The sequence below is a fragment of the Cimex lectularius genome, unplaced genomic scaffold (genome assembly GCF_000648675.2).
Source record: "Cimex lectularius strain Harlan isolate CLEC.00 unplaced genomic scaffold, Clec_2.1 scaffold50, whole genome shotgun sequence".
In the NCBI taxonomy this organism is placed as follows: domain Eukaryota; kingdom Metazoa; phylum Arthropoda; class Insecta; order Hemiptera; family Cimicidae; genus Cimex; species Cimex lectularius.
Window position 1 is genome coordinate 703,527 of NW_019392716.1, and position 21,996 is coordinate 725,522.

The 21,996-nt window shown below is 33.8% G+C and overlaps 1 protein-coding gene across 14 annotated transcripts in view; it reads left to right on the forward strand.

The window, feature by feature from the left end:
• The window catches only part of LOC106664325 (CUGBP Elav-like family member 4), a 483,670-nt gene that overhangs the window by 421,168 nt on the left and 40,506 nt on the right, over window positions 1-21,996 (forward strand). For all 14 annotated transcript variants that reach the window (XM_014389950.2, XM_014389955.1, XM_014389949.1 and 11 more), the window contains one exon: window positions 636-715. In XM_014389950.2, coding sequence (XP_014245436.1) covers window positions 636-715 — 80 coding nt within the window. The remainder of the gene's footprint in view (window positions 1-635; window positions 716-21,996) is intronic.

Consider the following 21,996-nt stretch of genomic DNA (forward strand, 5'->3'; position numbering starts at 1 on the left):
TCTTTAGTGTGATGAACCTTTAGTTTTAAGGTTTAATTAACCTTAAGTTTTAATTATATAATATAATAATATATTTTTTTTTTTTTGGNGCAAGTTCTTTATAACACATCCATATATAATGTAATCTATATATATATATATATAATTGTATCGATTGCAAGTATTTACTAAAAAAAGGAGTGTGGCAAAGGTTTTTTGTCTTTCAGTGTATTTAATCAATTTAATGAACAGTTGCAGAGCATACATGATAGAATAAATCTTTCAAATCAATAAAAAATATTTAATAAACACAATCTTTTGATGGAAGAAGGGGAGTTACAGAGTTATGAACAGAGGACATAAAATTGGGATTGTTGTATCTTTGCCAAAAAGAACATTTGGTTGATGCGATTTCTTCTTTTGAGATTACAGACATTCTCAAAATATACATATTTATTTATACTATTTATTTAAAATTCTTGATATGTTGTGCTTTTTGTAAATTCTGAGATATAAATGTGAACATGTTTACTTGTCATCAGTTCGTTTAAGATAAAATGATACATTCAGTTGTTAATGTTCTAAACTAATTGTTTTTTAACTCTAGTGTGAAATAAATGACAAGGTCGTTAAATAATTTACATCTTTTTTTTCAGGTTGTGCGTTTGTCAAATTCAGTTCTCACATAGAAGCGCAAGCGGCGATCAACAGCTTGCACGGGAGCCAGACGATGCCAGTAAGTAATTCAGTGCACATGTTTCCCTTTTGATATTGGCTCGTTCCGCAATCAAACTTTTTACGAGGAAATCCTTCTTTTAGCGCGCACAACCCAATTTTTTCCCCGATATAAAGCCGGACTTGTGTAACGGGACAGTTTCAGCTCATCCTCCCGTCATAAACTGAGTAACGTACCCCGAACTTTATTAATAACCTCCGTTTCTCCAGCCCTAAAATTTTTTTTATTGGGAACGAAATTGTCCCTGCCTTGCAAAGTTCAAATAATCAAGGTCGGAACAGTTTTAAAGGGAGATAACATTGAACAACGCGACGATGGAGCGGTGGTGGAGCGTTTTATTATAACAACTCTTTAAATTTTAAATTCGCACAGAAACGGAAAGTTTAACTTTTTTCTCTTTTGCTTTTTATCAACGTTAAGTCTATGCGTAGGAGAGTTTATGTGAAAAATGAGACAACAAACTTTTAGTACAAAAACTAACGCAGTGTTAAAACCTACTTGCTAAATGTAAATGTCTTTTAGCGTTTGTCCTTACTAATTTTCCCAAACAAGATTTGTTTATAATCTGTATAATCTATATTCTCTAACAAAAGATGAAAACATCACCAATTAATATTTTATAATCCAACGTAGGTGACATAAAGGGGTTAACTCTCTAGCAAAATAGCACCTTATTCTCATTTTAGCTAGTCATAAATATTTTTAAAAACTGCAATTAAAATAAATTTATAATATATAATCCTACAAGAACCTTATTTTCAGTACGGACTAGTACAGGTTCATTGTAGTTACGAAAGGTAAATGCAAATCTGTAAAGATCCATATCTACTGTCATTGATATATTTAATATTTTATGCGCCGGCAAATAGCTGAGGTCATCGCCGGCTCTCTGCGTGTTTTCCATTTTTTCCTGGTAATTGATTCTCTGCTTTTATATGAAACTAAGTCGATATCCTAAAATCCTAGCCTCTCGTTTGTACCTCAGGTTATCAACAACAGAATAGACACAAAATATAAAATATGCGTGATCAGCCCATATAAACATAGAAATCTAATCACATTCACTCCCCCAGAGTACTCGATATTCCTCGGGGCACGGTTAGGCAACCCCTTCATTTCTCGCTAATAAATTACATTCACTAGTTTTCGTGGACCGCTTGACCAATTCATATCTTTCGATTAATTAAGGTTTTTATTGAGATAAAAAGTCAGTGTCACAAGCGGGATTCGAACCCACGACCTTAGGCTAGTTACGTCGCTGCTCTACCACTTGAGCTATCGTGACCTCGATCCACTCGGACACTAACTTCTCATCTCAACCCACCTTTTGAGCTTTCCCTCCTTTTTGCCATTTTTCAAATGTCATGTAATCTATTTGATTCTCGGCGACAAATGAAATGGCCACGGAGAGCTTTAGTGAAGATATACTTCATTTTTACTTATTAAATCCACTAGTTTTCGTGATCCACTTGACCAATTAATATCTTTCAATTAATTAAGGTTTTTAGTTGAGATAAAAAAAGTCAGTGTCACGAATTTAAAAATGAAGTATACCTTCACTAAAGGTCTCCGCAAAAAGAGGGAAAATTTAAACGGTCGTAGATTGAGAAGGAGAGTTGCTGTCCGACAGGATCGAAGTCAAGCCGAAGATCGTGGGTTCGAATCCCGCTCGTGATACTGACTTTTTTATCTCAACTAAAAACCTTAATTAATTGAAAGTTAATAAATTACATTCTTTCCAATAAATTTACATAAATAGAACGCCCGACACAAAAATAAAAGTCTGTTCACATTCACTCCTCCAGATTAATCGATATTCCTCAGGTCGGGGTTAAACAACCCTTTGATTTCACGCTAATAACTTACTTTTACTTCGGACGTCACACGCTCACCCCAGACTTCTCGATATTCCTCGAGGCGGGATTATTAAGCAACTTCTTCATTTCACGCTAATAAATTATGTACATTCTAATAAATTTATATAAACTCAACACCCGAAACAAACTCTTCCTTTCAGGCTATTAAATTATATTCATTTCAATAAATTAAAATAATTGTAACAAAACAAACATTATATAAATTTAAAAATTGTGCCCGCTGTCGTGCCCGAAAATTATGCACAGGTCTGATGATATGCCAAAATATTGTTTAAATATGTCAAGCCTTTCACAATTAAAAAGGTACTGGACCGTTATTTTTTCCTTGCATATCGGGCACCTACGCTTTCCTGCTATATGGTGCCCGTGTGTTATTCTAGTAGTGTCATTGATTTCATTAAGTAAGGGTCCTGTTTACCTAGCTTGTTTTTTCTTTTTAATTCTAAAACGATGTTTTCTCGTATATCATACTTTTATGGAGAAAGAAATATGTCTAGGAAAATGCTATAATATTCTGCCAGTATTGGAGTTTTGTGACCACTTTTGGAAGTCTGCGATTCTCATTAATGCCCATTTATAGTAGTTGAAAACTTCTGGAAACTAGTTAGAGTGGCCTTCTACGCCAAAATAACATCTGCGGTCCAAACGCCCAAATCTGCAATGTAATCAGACGTCACAACTTGATATAAACGATATTTACTTCAGTCCTTACCGAAGTTTTGACAAACAAGTCCGTGATTTACGATCGCGGTCGTCCCATTTAAAATCGTCAAACAAAAAAAATGTTTTTGGATCGTCCCGCTCCTTGTCTTCGGGCGACTTGGTTCATATAATTTATTAAATACTCTCGGCAAATTTACAAACTTTGAGGCGATATATTTTGAGAAGTTTCATCATTTTGCGCCTGCGGTCTGCTCGCTTTACGACCCCAGTTTCAGCGAGGATCGACGTTAATCCGACAGTGATATTTAAGTCTAGTGCAGGGCTGGAACGGGCATAAAAGACACCGGGCGGTACAGAGTAAGAGGGTAGCTATTTGTTTATACGGTCTCCAATAAAATCGGGGCTCTATTGAATGCCGGCTCTTTGCCCCCCCCCCCGCACAATGAGATAAAATGCTTATGGGCGAAAGAAGAAAGGAAGCGTGCCATATGGGAGAGACCATCACCCGAGCCCGCACCCCCTGCGAAAACCCTTTCCACCTTTGCACTCGGCTGTAACTGAAGCCGTGGTGTATAAACTTTAGTGGGACGCCCGGCCGTTCCGGGAGGCTGAGTCTCTTAAATATTTAATTGATGAGGACGTGGAGACGTTCAAAATCACTCTCGACTCGTGGCCTTCTAACCTTGTCAGCAATTGTTAATTCCCTTTGAAAAATTAGCTTCTTTTCATCATTATTAAATAGAGTACAGTTGGTCTATGTAAAAAAGTAATTTTCGGAAGAACTTTCGGTGGTACATCATCACACATGAAAGCTCTGCTCAAAAATTAAAAAATTATCGATTTTCTTTTCGAACATAAAAATATCCAATTTTAATGCTGGTTATTTTGATAACTTGGAATGGTCGCAGTAGAAAATGTTCAAATTAACACTTTTTTGAGAAATTTTAGCACCCGGCAGGGGTAGTGGTTTGGGCACACTCTTCCTACACTCCGAAACTCAGAATCATTTCTAAAGGTTGTATTGTATTTTTGCCCTAGTTTGCTTTCTTTCTTAACACTTCCAAATCATGTAGTCATTTTGAAATAAAAACAATAATCTTGACCGCTCCTCACGACTTCAACAAATTATGAAACAACAGGTCACTAACAAACATACATTTATCATAATAACAAATTACGTAACTATGTAATATAAATATATAATATAAACTATCTATATATAAATAATAGAAAAGCTTTTGATCTAAACTATCAACGCTAAAGTATCTCGTATAAAAAAAACTCAAACCGCGGTTGAAGAAAGTCAGTCACATACACACAAAAAAACTTGAACAAAATCTTTTTTCTAATTCAACCTACAAAATGAAGTTGGAGGTTTCCTACCTCCTTGGATTTACAATAAATAATTATAAAAACATCGATATATCATTAAAAATTCGTCACAATAAGTCATTTTCAGAAAATCGGCTTTCCTAAAAAGTTAGTTTTTTCTTTTAATTTATTGCTCTGGTGAACTTCAAAGTTTTATACACTACTATTCTTCTATTAGTAAACATTCCTTAGTTTTATCTATCTGGAATGATAAACACTTTTTTGAGTAAAAAAAATATTGAAACTCCTAGAAACGAGAGAATTTGATAGTACTTTTTATTGTCCGTATTTATTTTCTAAGTCAGTCTAAACAGGGATAAAACGTAACTTTACCTCAATCCTTCTACTTTAAAACGAAAAAGTCAAAATTAAAATATTTTGAGCGGTTTTATCATAAAAGGTACAAACATTGCGGAACTATGGAGGAGAGGTTATCATCATCTAAAAAATTCACCGTTGTTTCAATTCGCTATCGATTTTCCAGAAATTGGACTCAGTCGAAACTAAAATCGATCCTGAACTAATTTAAATTAGTTTGAATAGTCTAGGATAAATACCTTGATGATAGAATCAAATTTGTCCGAAATCCAATGTGGCGGAGGAGCCAATACACGACAGTATGTGTACTATCGTGTATCAATAGTAGATATGTTTCCTGAAACATAAAAACAACTTTTCCAACAAACAGAAATATAGTCCTGTCAACCGTCCGGCGAACTTAGCAAAGAAGGAGGAAATAAATACGATGATTCTGTTTGTCTTAGATTGAGCAATTGTTATCTTAAAAACTTAATCCAAAAATTGATCAGGGCATGAATAATTTATAAATTCGATTTATTGCGAGTTCAGGCTTCGAGCGTAATTTTTACCTTGAATTAAACAAAATCTTGTTTGTATTACGACTTAACGTCTAATACACATATTGATCAAATAAATATTTATTTAATTGCTGAAGACATTAATTTTTAAATTAATTACGAAAATTCTCTTCTTTTTTATAATATAGAGAAAGATACGATTCTTTACGTTTTCGTACTGGACTTACTTTGAAGTTCATTCCTTAGTTTTTCTCGCACAACCTAAATACTTAACTGTGCGTAAAATTCTGAAAGACTTTCTTAACTAAAGGTTTGATATCATACCCATTAACACTATTTTGCTTATTAATTTCACATTTATTATTGAAAAAATTTTGTTCTGAAATGAACACTTAACTTTTAATCTAAACTAGCTAGATGAAAGCAGTCTTCTTTGCTGTACTACTAAATAAAGCTCAAATTAATTCTATAAAATAATCCCATATTTTATATATACACATAATCTAGAAGGTAGTTTTATTTATTAATAAATAGTTACATCACATGATTTAAATGAACCATAAAACAGATCATCGCGCGAAGAAATATCGCGTATATATTCGAATGGTTTCGCGTTTGACCGCAGTTAAAGGCCAGGATTATTTAGGTACATCTAAGGTCTTAAGTTGAGTGAGGAAATACAAACTTGGTTGTAAAGTGAAAACCGTAACCTTTGATGCCTTTACATGAACATAAATCCATGCTACCATCTCTTGTGCCGCCATGGCAACCGGTTGTCTTCAGCAGGCAGTACGTTATCAGGTATTCTGGGCCTTCTCGAGATTTTGCAGAAAGTACCTTGCTCAACATGATCCGCAGAATATTTTCTTACCTTAATCTACATGACTTTTTTTTAATCGAAAAGAATCATATATTATTCCACATCTTTGTGAATAATACAGTAAAAATTAAACCTTGAACTTGTAAATTATTCAAATTTAGCATTTTATTCGATTTGTTGTAGATGGAATTTCTAAAGTTTTTATTTTTAAATAGATTCATTAAACTTATAAATAAATTCAGCGTTCAAAGAAGTCAACAGGGTTTTAATGATTTGTAAGGCAAGTACTGTATTAAAAAAGGTGACAATCTATTAACACGTTTTACTTCAGGTCAAAAGATACAATTTTTTATTTAAACAAAATTTATACTTTTTTGCTGCGTATAAATATAAAAATATATATTTTATAGGTTTTAACATTGACGATGCTTACATAAATATAGCTAAAGCCCGACAAATTAATATTTTCATTGCTCATAAATGATCATACGTGTGATCCTTTTTAAATACGGGAATTTGCTAATAAAAATAAGAAATAATAAGGCAGGTAAATAAATATTTAAAATAAATTGAAGGAATCTGATAACAATTCCTTTTAAATTTAGTCATTTTCTATCAAAAATGTTTTGTTTATGTTATCCTCTTCAATAAAAGATCTAATTAAAGCAAACACCAAGATAATGCGTATGAAACCTGAATCAAAATTGTAATCATCCCATAAAAAATTATTCTTGAAACATTTGAAAGTCGTAAAAAATCATGCTATAATTATCAATAATTTTGTAGGGTATTAATTCAAAAAGCCTTTCGTCTAACCGAGAAGAAGGGTGAATAATTTTTATTCTCCTTGTACATTTATGAAAGATCCAAGGAGGAATTCTTATGAAATCCGATATTCGCGAAGGTCCAAACAAATTTTAAAATTCCTCTCCAGTGCGATGTGTAAATTTATAAATCCCATGAACATGGCTTTCATGGTGGGGTGACGTTTGTAAATCTGTGTGATACTATTTGCCACGATCGCTCTACTCCTTTTCTAATTTACATAGAATTAAGGGAAGGGAGTCGGGTGTTAGGTGGTGGCGTTCGCTCCCGCTCTCTCCTGTTTGCCCATCCCTTTTCCATTGTCAATACAAGGGCTTAAGCCTTTCAGAGGCTTTAGCGTCCACCCTTGGGAAATGTTTCAGGTCGGACACTGTTCGTTGAAAACGAGTTCCGCCCTCCCGACAACCCTCTTTGCTTGCTTTGCTTTGAAACATTTGTTACCCTAAACGTTGGGGAGAGCCTTTGGTAAAAATTTCAATATTTCCACCCTGAATCATCGGCTTTTAGGATTAGGGTAAAAGAATAAATCAAAAATATATAGGCTCTTTACATAACCAAACAGCTAAATATACATTTTTTATAATTAGTGTATAACCAATCAATTATAAATTCCCCCATTAATTAATATTCATATGTATATTTCTCAACAAATCATTAGAACAAAATATTATAACCGTTATTCCCTCTCATCTGCAAAACATAATTTGAAAAGAAAAAAATGAAAAATTTTACTTACCAGATTCTTCCATATATGCACTTTTTCACTTTTTATTGACTATTGAAATATTGACTATGTTATTTCAAGAAACATACAAATATTATTAAATCTATGCATATTTCCTGTGTCTTGAGGAAAGTTAAGAAACAATTTTTTTTTTCTTTGAACTGAAAAGAAGCCACGTGATTAATCTATTACAAAAGTTTTATCAAGACTGTAGCATATCTTATCAACCATTCTAATACACATTCGCTTGCTGAACTATGTTAACTGAAAGCATAATGATTATTCGGAGATCTTGAGATGCTGTCTGGTATGACGTAGGTTTTAGATTTTAGAAAATTTAGATTTTAAAAAATATAAATTCAATTTTTTATTTAATCTAAAATTTTCTGGCATTGTATAAATTCATTTTTTAATCTAAAATTGTCTAGCATTGCATAAATCCCTTTTTTCACATCCTACATGTAATTGTAAAATGTAAACAATATTTATAAATCCCAGGCTCTGAAGGTGATCTCAATAAAGATCGAAACGTTGGCACGATAAAGAAAATGTTTTTCTAAAACCGACGTCACACCATCTCCTAATAATCATCGACTAACGGTCACTACTCACCACACATTACAGCACAATTAGGATTCCTATACAAAATTAAACGATAACAAAATATATTTGGTAGATTTTTTACATTCCCATTTCTGGCAAATCATATAACGCGCTCTCAGTTGTAAACGATTGTTATAATTTAAAAAAACGTTATGAACAACAGGAACAAACGACGGGCCTATTAATCGAAACATGTTGTCTACTAATCAATGAACAGCCAATTAAATAACATTTAAATTCTCGCCATACCTGCAATTAAACTGAAATGAACGTTGGTAGCCGTGTTAAACCCATAAGAGCTTAGTTTAAAATATGTCGATATTGATATGTTGATATATACAAATTTGATATCTTAATAAATATATTTGAAAAGCAAATTTATGTGATAATACATTTTTTCCGTTTATTTTATAATAAACAAAACTGTGCATAATTGGTTAATTACACTGACCTCATCACTCAATGTCTGTGCATTTCTTGACTAAATTTTAAAGAAACAATTAACTATTGAAAATTAGTAGCAGGTAGGGGGAAATTATTAGGCGAGAAGAGACCAGGTTGGAAAGAATGAGTACAGTGTTTGTGGGAGGCGACTTTGAACAAATGCTGGAAGTGGTTGAGTTAATGAGGTGGGTAATAATTCTGCAGCTAGCCTCCGCAACTGTGAAAATTAGGTATAATTGTGTAAAGAAATTGTTCACAAATTTTCTTGGATGAAAAAAAGGAAGACCTCATTAATTAGCCTTGCAGCTTCCTGGAGCACGTGAAAAGCAATTAAAATTAAATCTTAAGACAAAGGAAATTGGGTTGTAACGAAGTTAGCTCTGCTTTTCGTAATTTGAGTCATTCTCTGTCATTTATCCTGTTTGCAGCCCTTCCGACGGGCCAAAGCCACTACACTTTCAACTGGCGGCATTCAACGTGAAAACTATTTTCTTCTCGGTTTTATGAAAAATCGGTATCCAATTAACGTTACTAATCGGTCGAATACATCGAATCGACGTATAAATAAAATACATAACACCGGAATATACTAAATAGAGTTTTATATTGCTACAAAAAAAGGAAATATTCTTACTTTATTGTTACCAGTTTCTCAAAATTCATTAGTTTTGGGTCATTTCAGTTGCACTAAGCACGGAGAATTTTCTCAGCAAGATGATCAAGGACTATCAAACTAGCATTTTTTCCCTAAATCTAACTTATGTGTTACAGCTTTATGTAATAATTTATTCTGGTCTTATTACCAGATGCGAATAAAAAATTATTTTAGGTTATCAAGGCTCCTAATGTTATCAAGATTGACATCATTGATCAATATCTTTTGTACAATTTCACGGAAAAATAGTCTCAAATATCACTATTTCAGAATTAACATAGATCCTCGGTTTCTACCTCGACAGAACTTAACTTGAATTATTAAAAGATAAGAACTAAAAAGTCTTAATATGTAGTTCTGTGAATATATTTACTAGAATAACAAAATAAATTAACGTTAGAAAATGAACTTCTTGTGTACAAAACCAATCTGGGCTTGTAAACTCTGGGGCATTATGAAGTAATATAGCGTAAACCTAATCCAAACATATTCAAATTCTTCGCTTCATCACTATTAATTCTTTTGACGTCTAATCTGAAATATTATATAATAAATCATTTCCATCATACGGTTCAAATATTAGATTTTGTGAGAAATGTGTGACTAGGTGTGCTTGGTTATCTCGACTGCAAACAATTGGAATCCGCTCTAAAGTATAAATAAACCCTTGGAATTTCAACAAAGACTACTAGGAAAACAAAGTAAATTGGCGTTAGCAAATAAGCTCACTATCTGGACTTAAGGACTTGAATTTTGGGGTATGAACAAGTAATCTAAACTGAACAGAATATAAACATTTAGGATCAAAGTCCTTCGTATCCTCACCAATCCTTTCTTTAACTCTCGAACACTGCATGAAAGACCACCATGATATGTAAAAGAAACTCGTTCCATCCCAAGTCTACGGATGAAAGATTAACAGACTCGTTGCTTACTCCAATTCTTAAACCAGGATTCCCTATCTTTTCTCAGCCTGTGGAACGGCCGTGACCAAGAGATCTCTTACAAATAGCATACAAATGTAGACGATTTACGTTGTCTAAGTGAAAGTGTGAATAACAGATCGGAAGAGAATTCTTAAAAATTGGAAACAAATCAAAAACAAAATTACTGGAGTAAGGTAACATTGTACACAATAACTCTGACTATTTTGAAGATTACATCAAACCCTGGTACAACATTGCCGAGTGATCGTTTTTAGGTAATCCCGGTAGTGTGCAACGTTGCAAAACTCTCCTCTTTCAAAAGTTTATACCCGGATGTCGAGTGAAAACGTGGAAAAATTAGAAGAAATGCGGTATTAATCAGTAAGTTTAATCGTCCCTTCATTCGGTAATCAAGTTGACGTCGTTGAATCGTAGCAAATTGTGCAGGCTTCCCCTCTACTATCAACGGTTGATTTTAACGCTCTCTTGCTGTTTGCCATACGCCCCTCTACTTCAACCGCCTCCTTCACATCTTCTCTGCCACTTTGGTTTATATTTACCATGGGCAAACACAATTTCGTCTCTCGTGTACTCACGTGGCGCTTGTGTGCCCCGCGTAGAGCAACAATAGGGCGATATCTAATCTATTACCGACTCCACTTCATAAACATGCATTAGTCGTTTGAACACATTAACCGTGCGTGGAAAAATGTAAATTTCCCCACCCCACGCGCGGAATATAATGGAGTTATTACTAATTAACGATCTCAGGGGTTGGGTTACTGTAAATAATTTACTGTCCTCCCTCTCTTCTTGTTCATTTAATTATCGATCGTTATCGACTGAAACGACCTTTCACCCCGAGAGATGACTAATACCGTAAACAGAGCATGGTCTAATGGCGTACCGCGACCCGTAATGTGACTCTTCCATAATGAACTATAATGCATGCGACGTTATTCGACGATACGTTCCCTCGGCCTTTCCGGCCAAAACCGTCTATTACTGCAACAGGAGTTTTCAACATGATCCTGAAACCAATTAATCACATAACATCTATTAACCCAGTTTTTAGCATATTTGATTTTATCATTTTTTCAATTAGTTAAGTCGTACATTGCAAACATATAATCAGACTAAAATTAGACTATAATTAACACAAATAAAATATTATTACTAAAGTCTTTATAGATTATATTTATTAATCCATTTACGTTTTAGTAGTCAATTGACCAAGTTACTTCTTTCAATTAATTATTCTTTTTAAGTTAGGTCTTGTTTGAGATAAAAAAGTCAGTGTCACGAGCGGGATTCGAACCCACGACGTTCAGCTAAATACGCCGCTGCTCTACCACTTGAGCTATTGTGACTTCGATCCTCTCGGTCACCAACCCTCCTTCTCAACCTACAATCGTTACAATCGTTTAAATTTTCCCTCTTTTTGCCATTTTGAAATGTCGTGTAATCAGGATTCGATTCTCAGCGACTTATGAAGCTATTTGTGAAGTGATACTTCTTTTACTTATTAAATATTAATCCATTTACGTTTTAGTAGTGGTCAATTGGCCAAGTTACTTCTTTCAATTAATTATTCTTTTTGTGTAAGGTCTTGGTTAAGAAAATAAAATTATATTTATTACAAGTATATTTACAGATTTTTTTAATATACTATTTTCATAAGTCATCTTCATGGTTTTGAAGCATAACCGTCATAGGATGTAATCAAAATCAGTTTTGTAAAGAGAAAAATAACGCTAGTTTCCAATAAACAAAATAATCATAATATATGTGTGTGAATTTGTGTTAATTTCGTTATCTTGTTCGTTGTGATAAGACTTTTTGACGTTACCAAAACTTAAATCCTTTTTTAAACTCAATATTTCTTCGTATTGAATTACCTTAACCCAATTTCTGTTAATATAAGGCAACCAGCCTCGAAATGGATCATTCTTCTATCTAACAACTTGCATTAGAAGCATTTTAGTTCTTTGTTGATAATTAACATTTTATAAGCTTGTTTTATTAAGTACACACTACAATTTTCACTTCCTAGAAGACCTTAAATATCATTTTTATTTTTGTAATTTTTGATTATTATGACTGTGTACGTTTTTTAAAACACAGAATACTTAATTAAGTTGAAATTAACAAAAACTCAATAATTATGCCGCATGAGACAGCAAGTAATCTCCTTGCACTTCTCTTATTATTGAGAGTGTTAGATATACCTTTTAATCAAATCAAAAAATGAAATAAAACTGTCACAAACAAAAAAAAAGAAGGAAATAGAAAAAATTAATTAAATACTTTCATGCTGACCCTACACTGTGTCACTTATTAGATCCATGAATTCGATAAACTACCAAACGCGTTTCGGCATTGCGCCATCTTCAGTAAGGAACTGTTCAGTTAGAACTGAAAATGGCGCCATTACAAAACTATCTGACAGTTCGTCACTGATGATGGCGCAATGCCTAAACGCGTTTGAATAGAGCAACAAACCCACGAATGAAGACGGATCCAATAACCTATACTACTAAACAATAGAGCAAGCCTGAAATATCTGTCAATAGTCAAAAATTAAGTATCGAACTTTTCCGTATTTATTTTTCCTCTCTCTCTCTCTCTCTCTCTCTCTCTCTCTCTCTCTCTCTCTCTCTCTCNCTCCCTCTCCCTCTCCCGCTGGGTGTATGTCTAGAGTGATCGAGTGACTGCTATGGAAAATATAGTTTTCATGGGAATTATGACTCTTTTGATAAAGGTTGTTTTGATAAAGCAGCGATACTAACGACCGTGGATTGTCTTTGAACCTCAACCGACAATGGCCTTTTGTCGCTGGCGACAAAGAAACCGGTGATATCTCATTACGAGCCCTTCGCCTAGGTTGCGAAATCAAAATATTAAGATTTATTGTCTCTATTAGTGATTTTGTTCAACGCATTTCACACTGTTTTTCACTTAAGGTCAAAGGTGAAACAAATTATGCAAGTATTTGTTGTAGAGAATATATGATTTTCTCATTGGTTATCTAATTATAAATAAGGTTTTACATCTTTTACATCATTTTATATGATTTATATCATATTATGCAGGCTTAACTAACAAATCAAATTAAGCAAAAATAGAGAGATTTGCTAATATATCATAGGATGATATGTACAAAATGAATGCGTTCAAGTAAGCTCAACACACTGATTTTCCAAACTTGACTTCAGTTTTTGGAATAGGACACAAAAAAACCTTCTTTGAAAATTAGCGGCTGATTTGTAATGAGTCACTGGCGATGAGTTATCCACCATAGCTGATAATTTCGGACGTTGTTTATTTACATTGCGGTAATTAAAACCAACAGAGACCCTTCCAAACGGTCCCTTGAGGGTGTATAATCACTGCTAATTAAATAATCCGTCTTAATTTTCTACCATTCTCTTTTATATATGTCACTTTTCTTCATGTTCATGAAATACATAAGTATTATTGTTAATTTTAGCCTTGATAATATCTTATGATAATTTATTCATGAGCGCCGTAGTAAACCTTTTATTATATTTCCAATAATTTGGACTTTATTTTATATGCAAATACAGTTTATTAAGCGTGGTTAATTAAAATTAACTTTTTAACTCCAGAACTTAAAAAAAGGCCTAGCTGTCCCATTGTATCACTGGAACTACCGACCCGAATTCCCGGCGCCAATGATGCTAAACCAGCAAGACTCATCGGTTATGCGTAATGGTTGTTAAACTAATATTTTTATAGTAATTTAATTATGATTATTAGGGTTATTACTGCAATTAGTAAAACGTTCTGAACTTTTCCTAAGTAAAATTAGCTGTTCAATAATATTAATGTTAGTTATTTTAATTACAAAACTGGACCTGAGAATGTTAGATGTCCTGACAATGCTTGTTTACGAGTTCTAACTATTTCTTTTATTTATTTTACAACTGCATACAAGATACAGCAAGCGAAATTTTAGGATATAGATATATACATGCACATATGCAATATTTTATGTATAATTCTGATGTGATTGATTTGAACGGCAACCGATCAGTGAAAATGACCGTAATTACCATTGGATTAAAGACAACAGCAGTTCTTAGAGTTGCCAAAATTAAACAATCATACGGTCGCGAGCCCACCTGCGGTTCAGGCTTCTTTGACGACTGGAAGAAACGGTTGAGCTAGACTGGTTGCGAATTATTGGGTTGCCATTCGGGGTGAAATTTAGTGAAGCGGGAGTGGACCAGGTTTGAGACTTAGGATATCATGAGATCACTTTGGACCTCAAATGATAATTTATGCTCATAAATTTTGTGCGAAGAATTTGGGATTGTACGGATTGGATTTAGTTAAGATGGGAACGCTTGGCTGTCTTGTAGAGTACAAGTCCGTTGGTCCAAATTGGGGCAATTTGGATAGTGTATAATAGTGTTGTATTATGTAACGTCAGATATAATCTTTTGTCAAGTAGTCTGCAGCAATATATATCTAAATTATTAGAGTGCATTTATTAAACATAACGTTTTATATATCAACACAATGTCATATATGAAGGACTATACATGAATGAACATAAAGTTACCTTAATAATTTTTGCTTTTATGGCAAGTTGCAATGTAATGTATGTTTGATTCTATCACAGTTGAAGGTTAATTAAAAAATAGATTGAATACATGTTTATAATGCATGTTGATCTATTTACAATGTATAGAGGGATTCAATTTAAAAGAAACTTTGCTGCTTCTGTGCACTTGAATTTTCAGCACCTTTCCAAAATATTACTATTTTTTCTTAAATCATTCAAAATTACAAAACATGCAGTAAAAAAATGGTTATCCTGGTTTAAGAATTTTCGTGAATAAAGATGATTACAGATATAGACTTAAACAACAATTTCAGTTGTTAGTGCCACGCTTTCGACTTATTTTAAGATCATTATCAGGGCCAAATAAGTCTATAAATTGGTAATGTTGAGATTGAGTCGGTCTTCAAAGCAATTTGAAAACTATATATTAAAAATTAATTTATGTCAATTTATAGACATATGTAAGATGTTTTGTCCTGATGATGAGTTTAAAAAGGTCTAAAGTTCGGCCAAAACAATTGAATTTTTTCTCCAAGTCCATACCTAGATACAGATTATTAGTGTTATTTATTATAGAAAATCTATTTATGAAAGATACGTACCATTTTTACCATCCTTATATGTCCTGGGTTCTCACAAATAAGGGTAAAGTGGCTAGGCTCAAATCAACTTACTATAATAAAAATGTTTTAGTATTCATTGAAAAAAAAATGGTTAGCATTGGTAGGTTATTATAAACAAACATATCCATCGAAATAGCAGCTTTTTTTATGTAAGTTAAAAATGGTAAAAATTTTGATTAACTTGAGTATTTTAAGAAAATCAAGGCTCCCTTAAGGGCATAAAACCATGTTTTTTAAGCTATAGTTAATATTATGTTATTTTTTTTATGTATCATCGATGAAAACCTTAAAATAAAAAATTAAACAAATCTTAATTGAAATTGTATAACATAAACATTTAACATCAGCAATATTAGTTTTAGTTCACATTCCCTTCAATTGTAAGAAAAAATGGCCTGTAATACAATATTTGCCATCGGTTATTCCAAGAACAAACCAGTGAATTGTGCGAACAAATAAAACAATTTATGAAATAAAGGGTACTTGTGAAAACGGTTATTGCCTTGACATTTCCCAGCGGCCACGTCTTTAATGAAATTAATAAGTTTATCAATCCGTGTCGTCGGTGGGGTCTCTATAAAGGGTAAGCGATGGAGAAGGACGAGGGAGATGGAGCTGGTAACCGAGTTACTGCCTGTCTCAGCTAGCTGTCCTTGTTTTAAACGCTCCTGACACCTCTTAAGTGGAGCTCTAATCCTTTTACCACGCCCCGACGATTCGAACACAACCCTTTATTGTATTATTGCTGAAAATCTGTCGGGATCCTTCCTCGTGGACAAGTCCGTCCCGGCGTATCGGTGGTACTCGCGTTTTTTTTTTATGTATTCTGGGTCTTTTTTAGTTTCAAAAAGGACAGTCATATACGGAATGGTTGACATTTTGGGTAAATAAATTTGGAGGACAAGGAACAGTTTTGTAAATATATAAAATATCAAATATTTTGGAAAAAATATTTATGAATCGAATAGGTCTGAGTACTTGAATTATACATGTATATCTGTATAATATGAAAAAGGTAGATGGAATTTGATAATTATCAATCAATCCTCAAGCTCATCGTATGTTCAGCATGATTATCATCCTAGTGAGATGGTTAGGTTTATAATTTTATGTTAGGATTGAATTATAATTTTATGATTACATGTGTAGTGATTACTGACCGTTAAGCCTAGTACGCACTGAAATTCTTTGAATCGATTCATGTTGCGGGGCAGAGTCGGGGCTGCGTAGATTCATTGTTGCGATGCAGCCCCGACTCTACTCCGCGACAAAGAACCGTGTCCAGACCAAGACGCAGTTCACATTCATCAGTGCCTGCGAAAATGACGGGGGAACTAGCTCTCAGAAATTTCCCTTACACTTATTTGCATTGTACGTAGTGAATTCAATCGGAGGTGCATCAAAAACCGCCCAAAATATGGTGGGTTCGGCAAATATTTCACTGCGGGAATAAGCACGGGAAAAATCATTTGGACACTTTGAAATTAAATGATGGGGAAGGGTTCAGAAATTTTTTGAGGATGTCCCCGACCGATTCCGAAACCATTTTAATAAAAGTTGGCGGTCAAATTTCCAAGAAAGATACCAACTTTCGGGAATCTATCTCTCCGGCCAACAGATTAGCTGCCACTCTCCGGTTCCTAGCGAGTGGAGACTCGTATACAAGCCTCATGTACACCTTCAGGATATCAAAACAAACGGAACTGTCCTTTTGAAGTGTGTATTTTTTTCAATTTCGGCGATGGAAACACTCAATTTTTGGGCTAAACCGTTCAATGTTTGGCTTTTCAATTCCCGACTTCTGTATTCCGTGAACGATTCCACAAACACCGATGAGAGTGCATGAATTCGATAAACTGTAATGTCAACTCGGTACTCCACAGCAAACCTTTATACAAGACACTGTCAAAATCTTCAAGAAAACACTCCCTACACCGTCAACTAAACAAATGAAGCAAGAGCGTTGTTCCGATTCACGTCCGCACTGGCAAATGTTGCTCAACATTGAGTCAAAGAATCCCACATCGGATGGGATTCAAAAGAGTCCGAAAATGCTAGCCCGCAACACACCAGATTATCGCAACAATGAGTCGGGTCAGCCCGGACTCAATGCTAGACGCAGCCGACTCTCCGGAGATTCAAACAGTCGACTCAAAGAATCCCAGTGCGTACTAGGCCTTAGTCGATGATTATTCGGAAATCGTGAGATGGTCTGGTGTGACGTAGGTTTCAGAAAAACATTTTCTTTATCGTGCCAACGTTTCGATCTTTATTGATATCATCTTCAGTGCCTGGGATTTATAAACATTGTTTAAATTTTACAATTACATGTAGGATGTGGTAAAAAGTGAATTTATGCAATGCAAAAAAAAATATTTTTTTATTCGATCAAAGTATTTCTACTCACTCAAAGTGTTTGTTTTCTGCGTAGTGAGTAGAAATACTTTGATTAAATATGAAAATAATTTTTTTGCATTGTATAAATTCACTTTTTTCCACATCCTACATGTATTTGTTAAATGTAAACAATGTTTATAAATCCCAGGCTCTGAAGATGATCTCAATAAAGATCGAAACGTTGGCACGATAAAGAAAATGTTTTTTCTGAATCCTGCCACACACCAGACCGCATCTCACGATTTCCGTATAATTTATGATTACATTTTATTTACGCTTTAGGGTTTATAATTGTATGATAAAAAAGCATTTAATATTATTTATAATCATCTCAGCCATGACCTTACATAAAATAATAATTAATTGAAATAATTAATATCGTCAATTAGACCACTAAACATAAATAGATTATTTATAAATGTAACTTATTTGACGGTTAACTTGCTTAAAAGTTGTCAAGATACGTCAAATCAAGATGTTGATTTAAACCATCTGTGTTTTTTAAACAGGTAGACGGTAAAGTCTCACACTGTTTCTATTTTGCTTGAACATCGCAATATGTAAAGGGCTTTGGTTATTTTCAGTCCTGAATAACGGCAAACTGTGGTTTACTTTAAACTTTATGAATGGTTTGAACTTCCGAATACAAACTTTATCATTATTACGATCTCAAGATTATTTCAAGAAGTTTTAAATGTGAAATTCGAAATGATGCAGTGCTCTCTCACATCGTTTGTTTAAAACCAATTTCGTTTACTTTTTAAAAACATCTTGAACGTAAATAATTTATTTGCTTATTTACTATCTAATGTCAGAAAATGCGAGACAAGTGAATGAACATCATGTTAATGCACGGCATTTAAGTCTTTTGTAGGAAGATTTATAACGGAGATAACTTCCCTCGGTTTTATAGATATGAAATCGTTTATTATAATAAGGGTTCGAATTTGGAGGGTAAAGTTGCTGGATGGAAAGGGGGGGGGCTTTGCTAAACAATTGCGGGGGAGCCAATCAATAAAGCAGGATCCTCCACGGAGGCTGAACCACATCAATCTTCCCAAAGTTGCCCACGGGATTACAAGTATAATTTCCTTTAAAATACTAATACCTCGGAAGGCTGGAGTGGGTAAGAATCCGTCATTAGTCGGTGTCACCGGTTGCGGGCAGAACTCGCAGAGATAAGTGGCCTCGACATTAATTATACTCTACTATCAACCCCACGGCCATAAACCTCAAAGGGTGGGAGGCAATTTTTCTTTCGCACTCTCCGTTCCGAAGGGAGGAGGAGGTCTGGCCCTCCTACATCGTAGAGTCGGCCTGTTTAAATTAGTCCACGATTTATTTCGACCCGGCCGATTAAAATAACCGCTCCACTACATGGAAATGTGTCCGAATAAAAGCCGTTAATGTCACACTTTTGATTAATGACCTTAATAACTTTTCTCGGAGTCTGTTTTAATCGTTGATTTTTGGTTAAGCATAAGGCTTATCTGACTCTGCTCTTTTCACTTGCAAATTGTCGTCTTGTCTGGATTGTGAAAGATCACGTATAAAATAGTGAATAGAAAACTAATAATCCGTGAAAAATCAAGTTTGAATTTAACTTTAAAATTACATTTATTTTCTGCTAGTTTTGTATGTTATACATTCATACTCAATAGAGAACATTAAAAAAACAACTGAAATTATGCCAATTAAAAAGAAAGCACTCAGTACTTCTTTTGAGCTTTCGAGGGAAACTCTCCCTCATCCAGAATTATAAAAATTTAACTAATAATTGAAATAGGTAACAAATATGTTATCCACAATTTTGAAACATGAAATTGAGACTTGTGCCTTAGTACTGAGGTCATGAATAGCAACAGATCAAACATGATCAGTGCATTTCTAATTGGCCTCATCTCTGATAGTTTTTAATATTTTAGTCCTTTTTAAATACCTAATTGAATAATGTTCACTAATTTTATCGGAGAAAATTCACGCTACTAGGGAGATTTTGTATAACGCCCGACGTTATTTGTGTTAAAATAGTGTTCTTGTTTACGCGTATCGGTAAAGTCACTTATTTTTGGGCCAAAGCTTGCCACTTGAGCCTATAAAAATCCAAATCAATTAAAAATAATAATATACATATAATCGTTTCTTTTATAATTTGTTAAAGCCTTTGTTTTTGCCGATGTTTCGACCTTTATTCGGGTCATCTTCAGTGTCTGGGTGAATTACAAAATATATGTTGATCGGAAAAATAGATTATTTTATAGTTTACATTTTACAATTCATTCAAGTTTTCATGAATTCCGATTTCTTTTAATAGAAATATAGCAAGTTATATATCTTTCCTTCAATAAAACCATATTAATTGTGTAAAACAGGCGAGGTATTGGATGTGGTTGTAATGAGTATATATATGGTTAACTAACTGTACTGTAATATTTTAGTTTTTCGTAAAATTATTAAGTCAAAAGCTTTTTCTGAGGAGTTTTTGACACATTTCGTCCTCAATTTCATTTAAATTAAACTTGCCCTGAATCGCCTGGTAAATAATGGTTTCTTTGTTCGTTAGATCCTACAACTACCAGGTCCTCAGCATTTGCCAAACTAACGTCAGCAATCAAAAAGCGGCATAATCAGTTACACAAAGAGTCTTCAAATAGAGTCAACGTTATTAAATATAACGGTGACCTTGAAATAGCGGAAAAGTTATGCAAAATTTTTCTATTATGTTAAGATTTAAAAATTCCGATTTAATTTCTAAAGAGTTTTTCCTTGACAAAATAATGATAAAACCTTCAAACAAACATTACCGACTATGATGGTTTTTCGTCGTCTAAAATATTTTTTATTAATTTTATTTATTTATTATATTATAGTAGTCTAAAATGTGTACAAATAGCCTTATATTAATTCATCTATAAAATAGAAGTGCCTCTCATGGAAGAAAATATATTGTACATATATGTTTGAGGAAATTACAAATATACGTTCCATGCTATAGACTTGAAAACAACAAGTGGTTAAATGTTTTGGTCCATTGAAGTATATATAGTTAATAAAAAGTTTTGTGTTTTCGCTCAAAAAAGTTACTTGTTTTTCGATTGCTGTTGAAATTTGTCTGACAATGGCAGCAAAAACAATAGGAAAGAATTACCGAATAAGTGTAGTTTTCTATAGTTGGTGGCTTCCGCCCAAGTTAATTTAACAACGTACAAATAAACGTTTGAATGTTTAGCAAGTATTTGCTATAATTATGTCATTTTGATAGTGTTCATGTTGCATTCTAAACTGCTAATTTTACTGTTTTGGTGTTGATCATTTACAAGTATTAGTAATCATCTTTTTGGTTTCGACGCCATTAATCACTTTCTAAGAGGTAAAGCACGATAACAAATTTGTATACATTTTATGAATCAGTATGTTTGACACTTTTTGATCCATTAAACTGGATTAGGGTGCAATTAGGCCGGAAGAGGAATTTAGTGGGTGATTAGGGAGCAGCACAAGTCACCAAATCCCCAGGGGCGCGGGATAAAAAGAGGAAAATTTATTTTTATATAACCGCCCGTAAATCTGCCCTTGAGGTAAACAAGTTAATTCATCACCTAATCTCCTCTGATTCATTGCTTTCACTCCCCCGGCGGTTTTTATCGAATCGGCAGTCGAAGAGACTTTTCCCTCGATCCTATTCAAATAGTCGGTTTGTTTACGCGGGGCTTCGCTTTAGTCGGTAAGTTATATACACGTTGAAAACAAAGCTGTAAAACCTCCCTATACGGTCAGACCGCTGACATAAAAAGAAACTTTGGAAAAGAAAAGTTTTCTTGTGTGATCCGGGGGATAGTTGTTTCGCCCTCTCCGATCTCTCCCAGCGGAGCGGAGCCCGCAATTCCACTCTCCTTTTCGCCGGCTAGATTAAATTCTGGGATTAAGGGGGTTTCGCATACGTG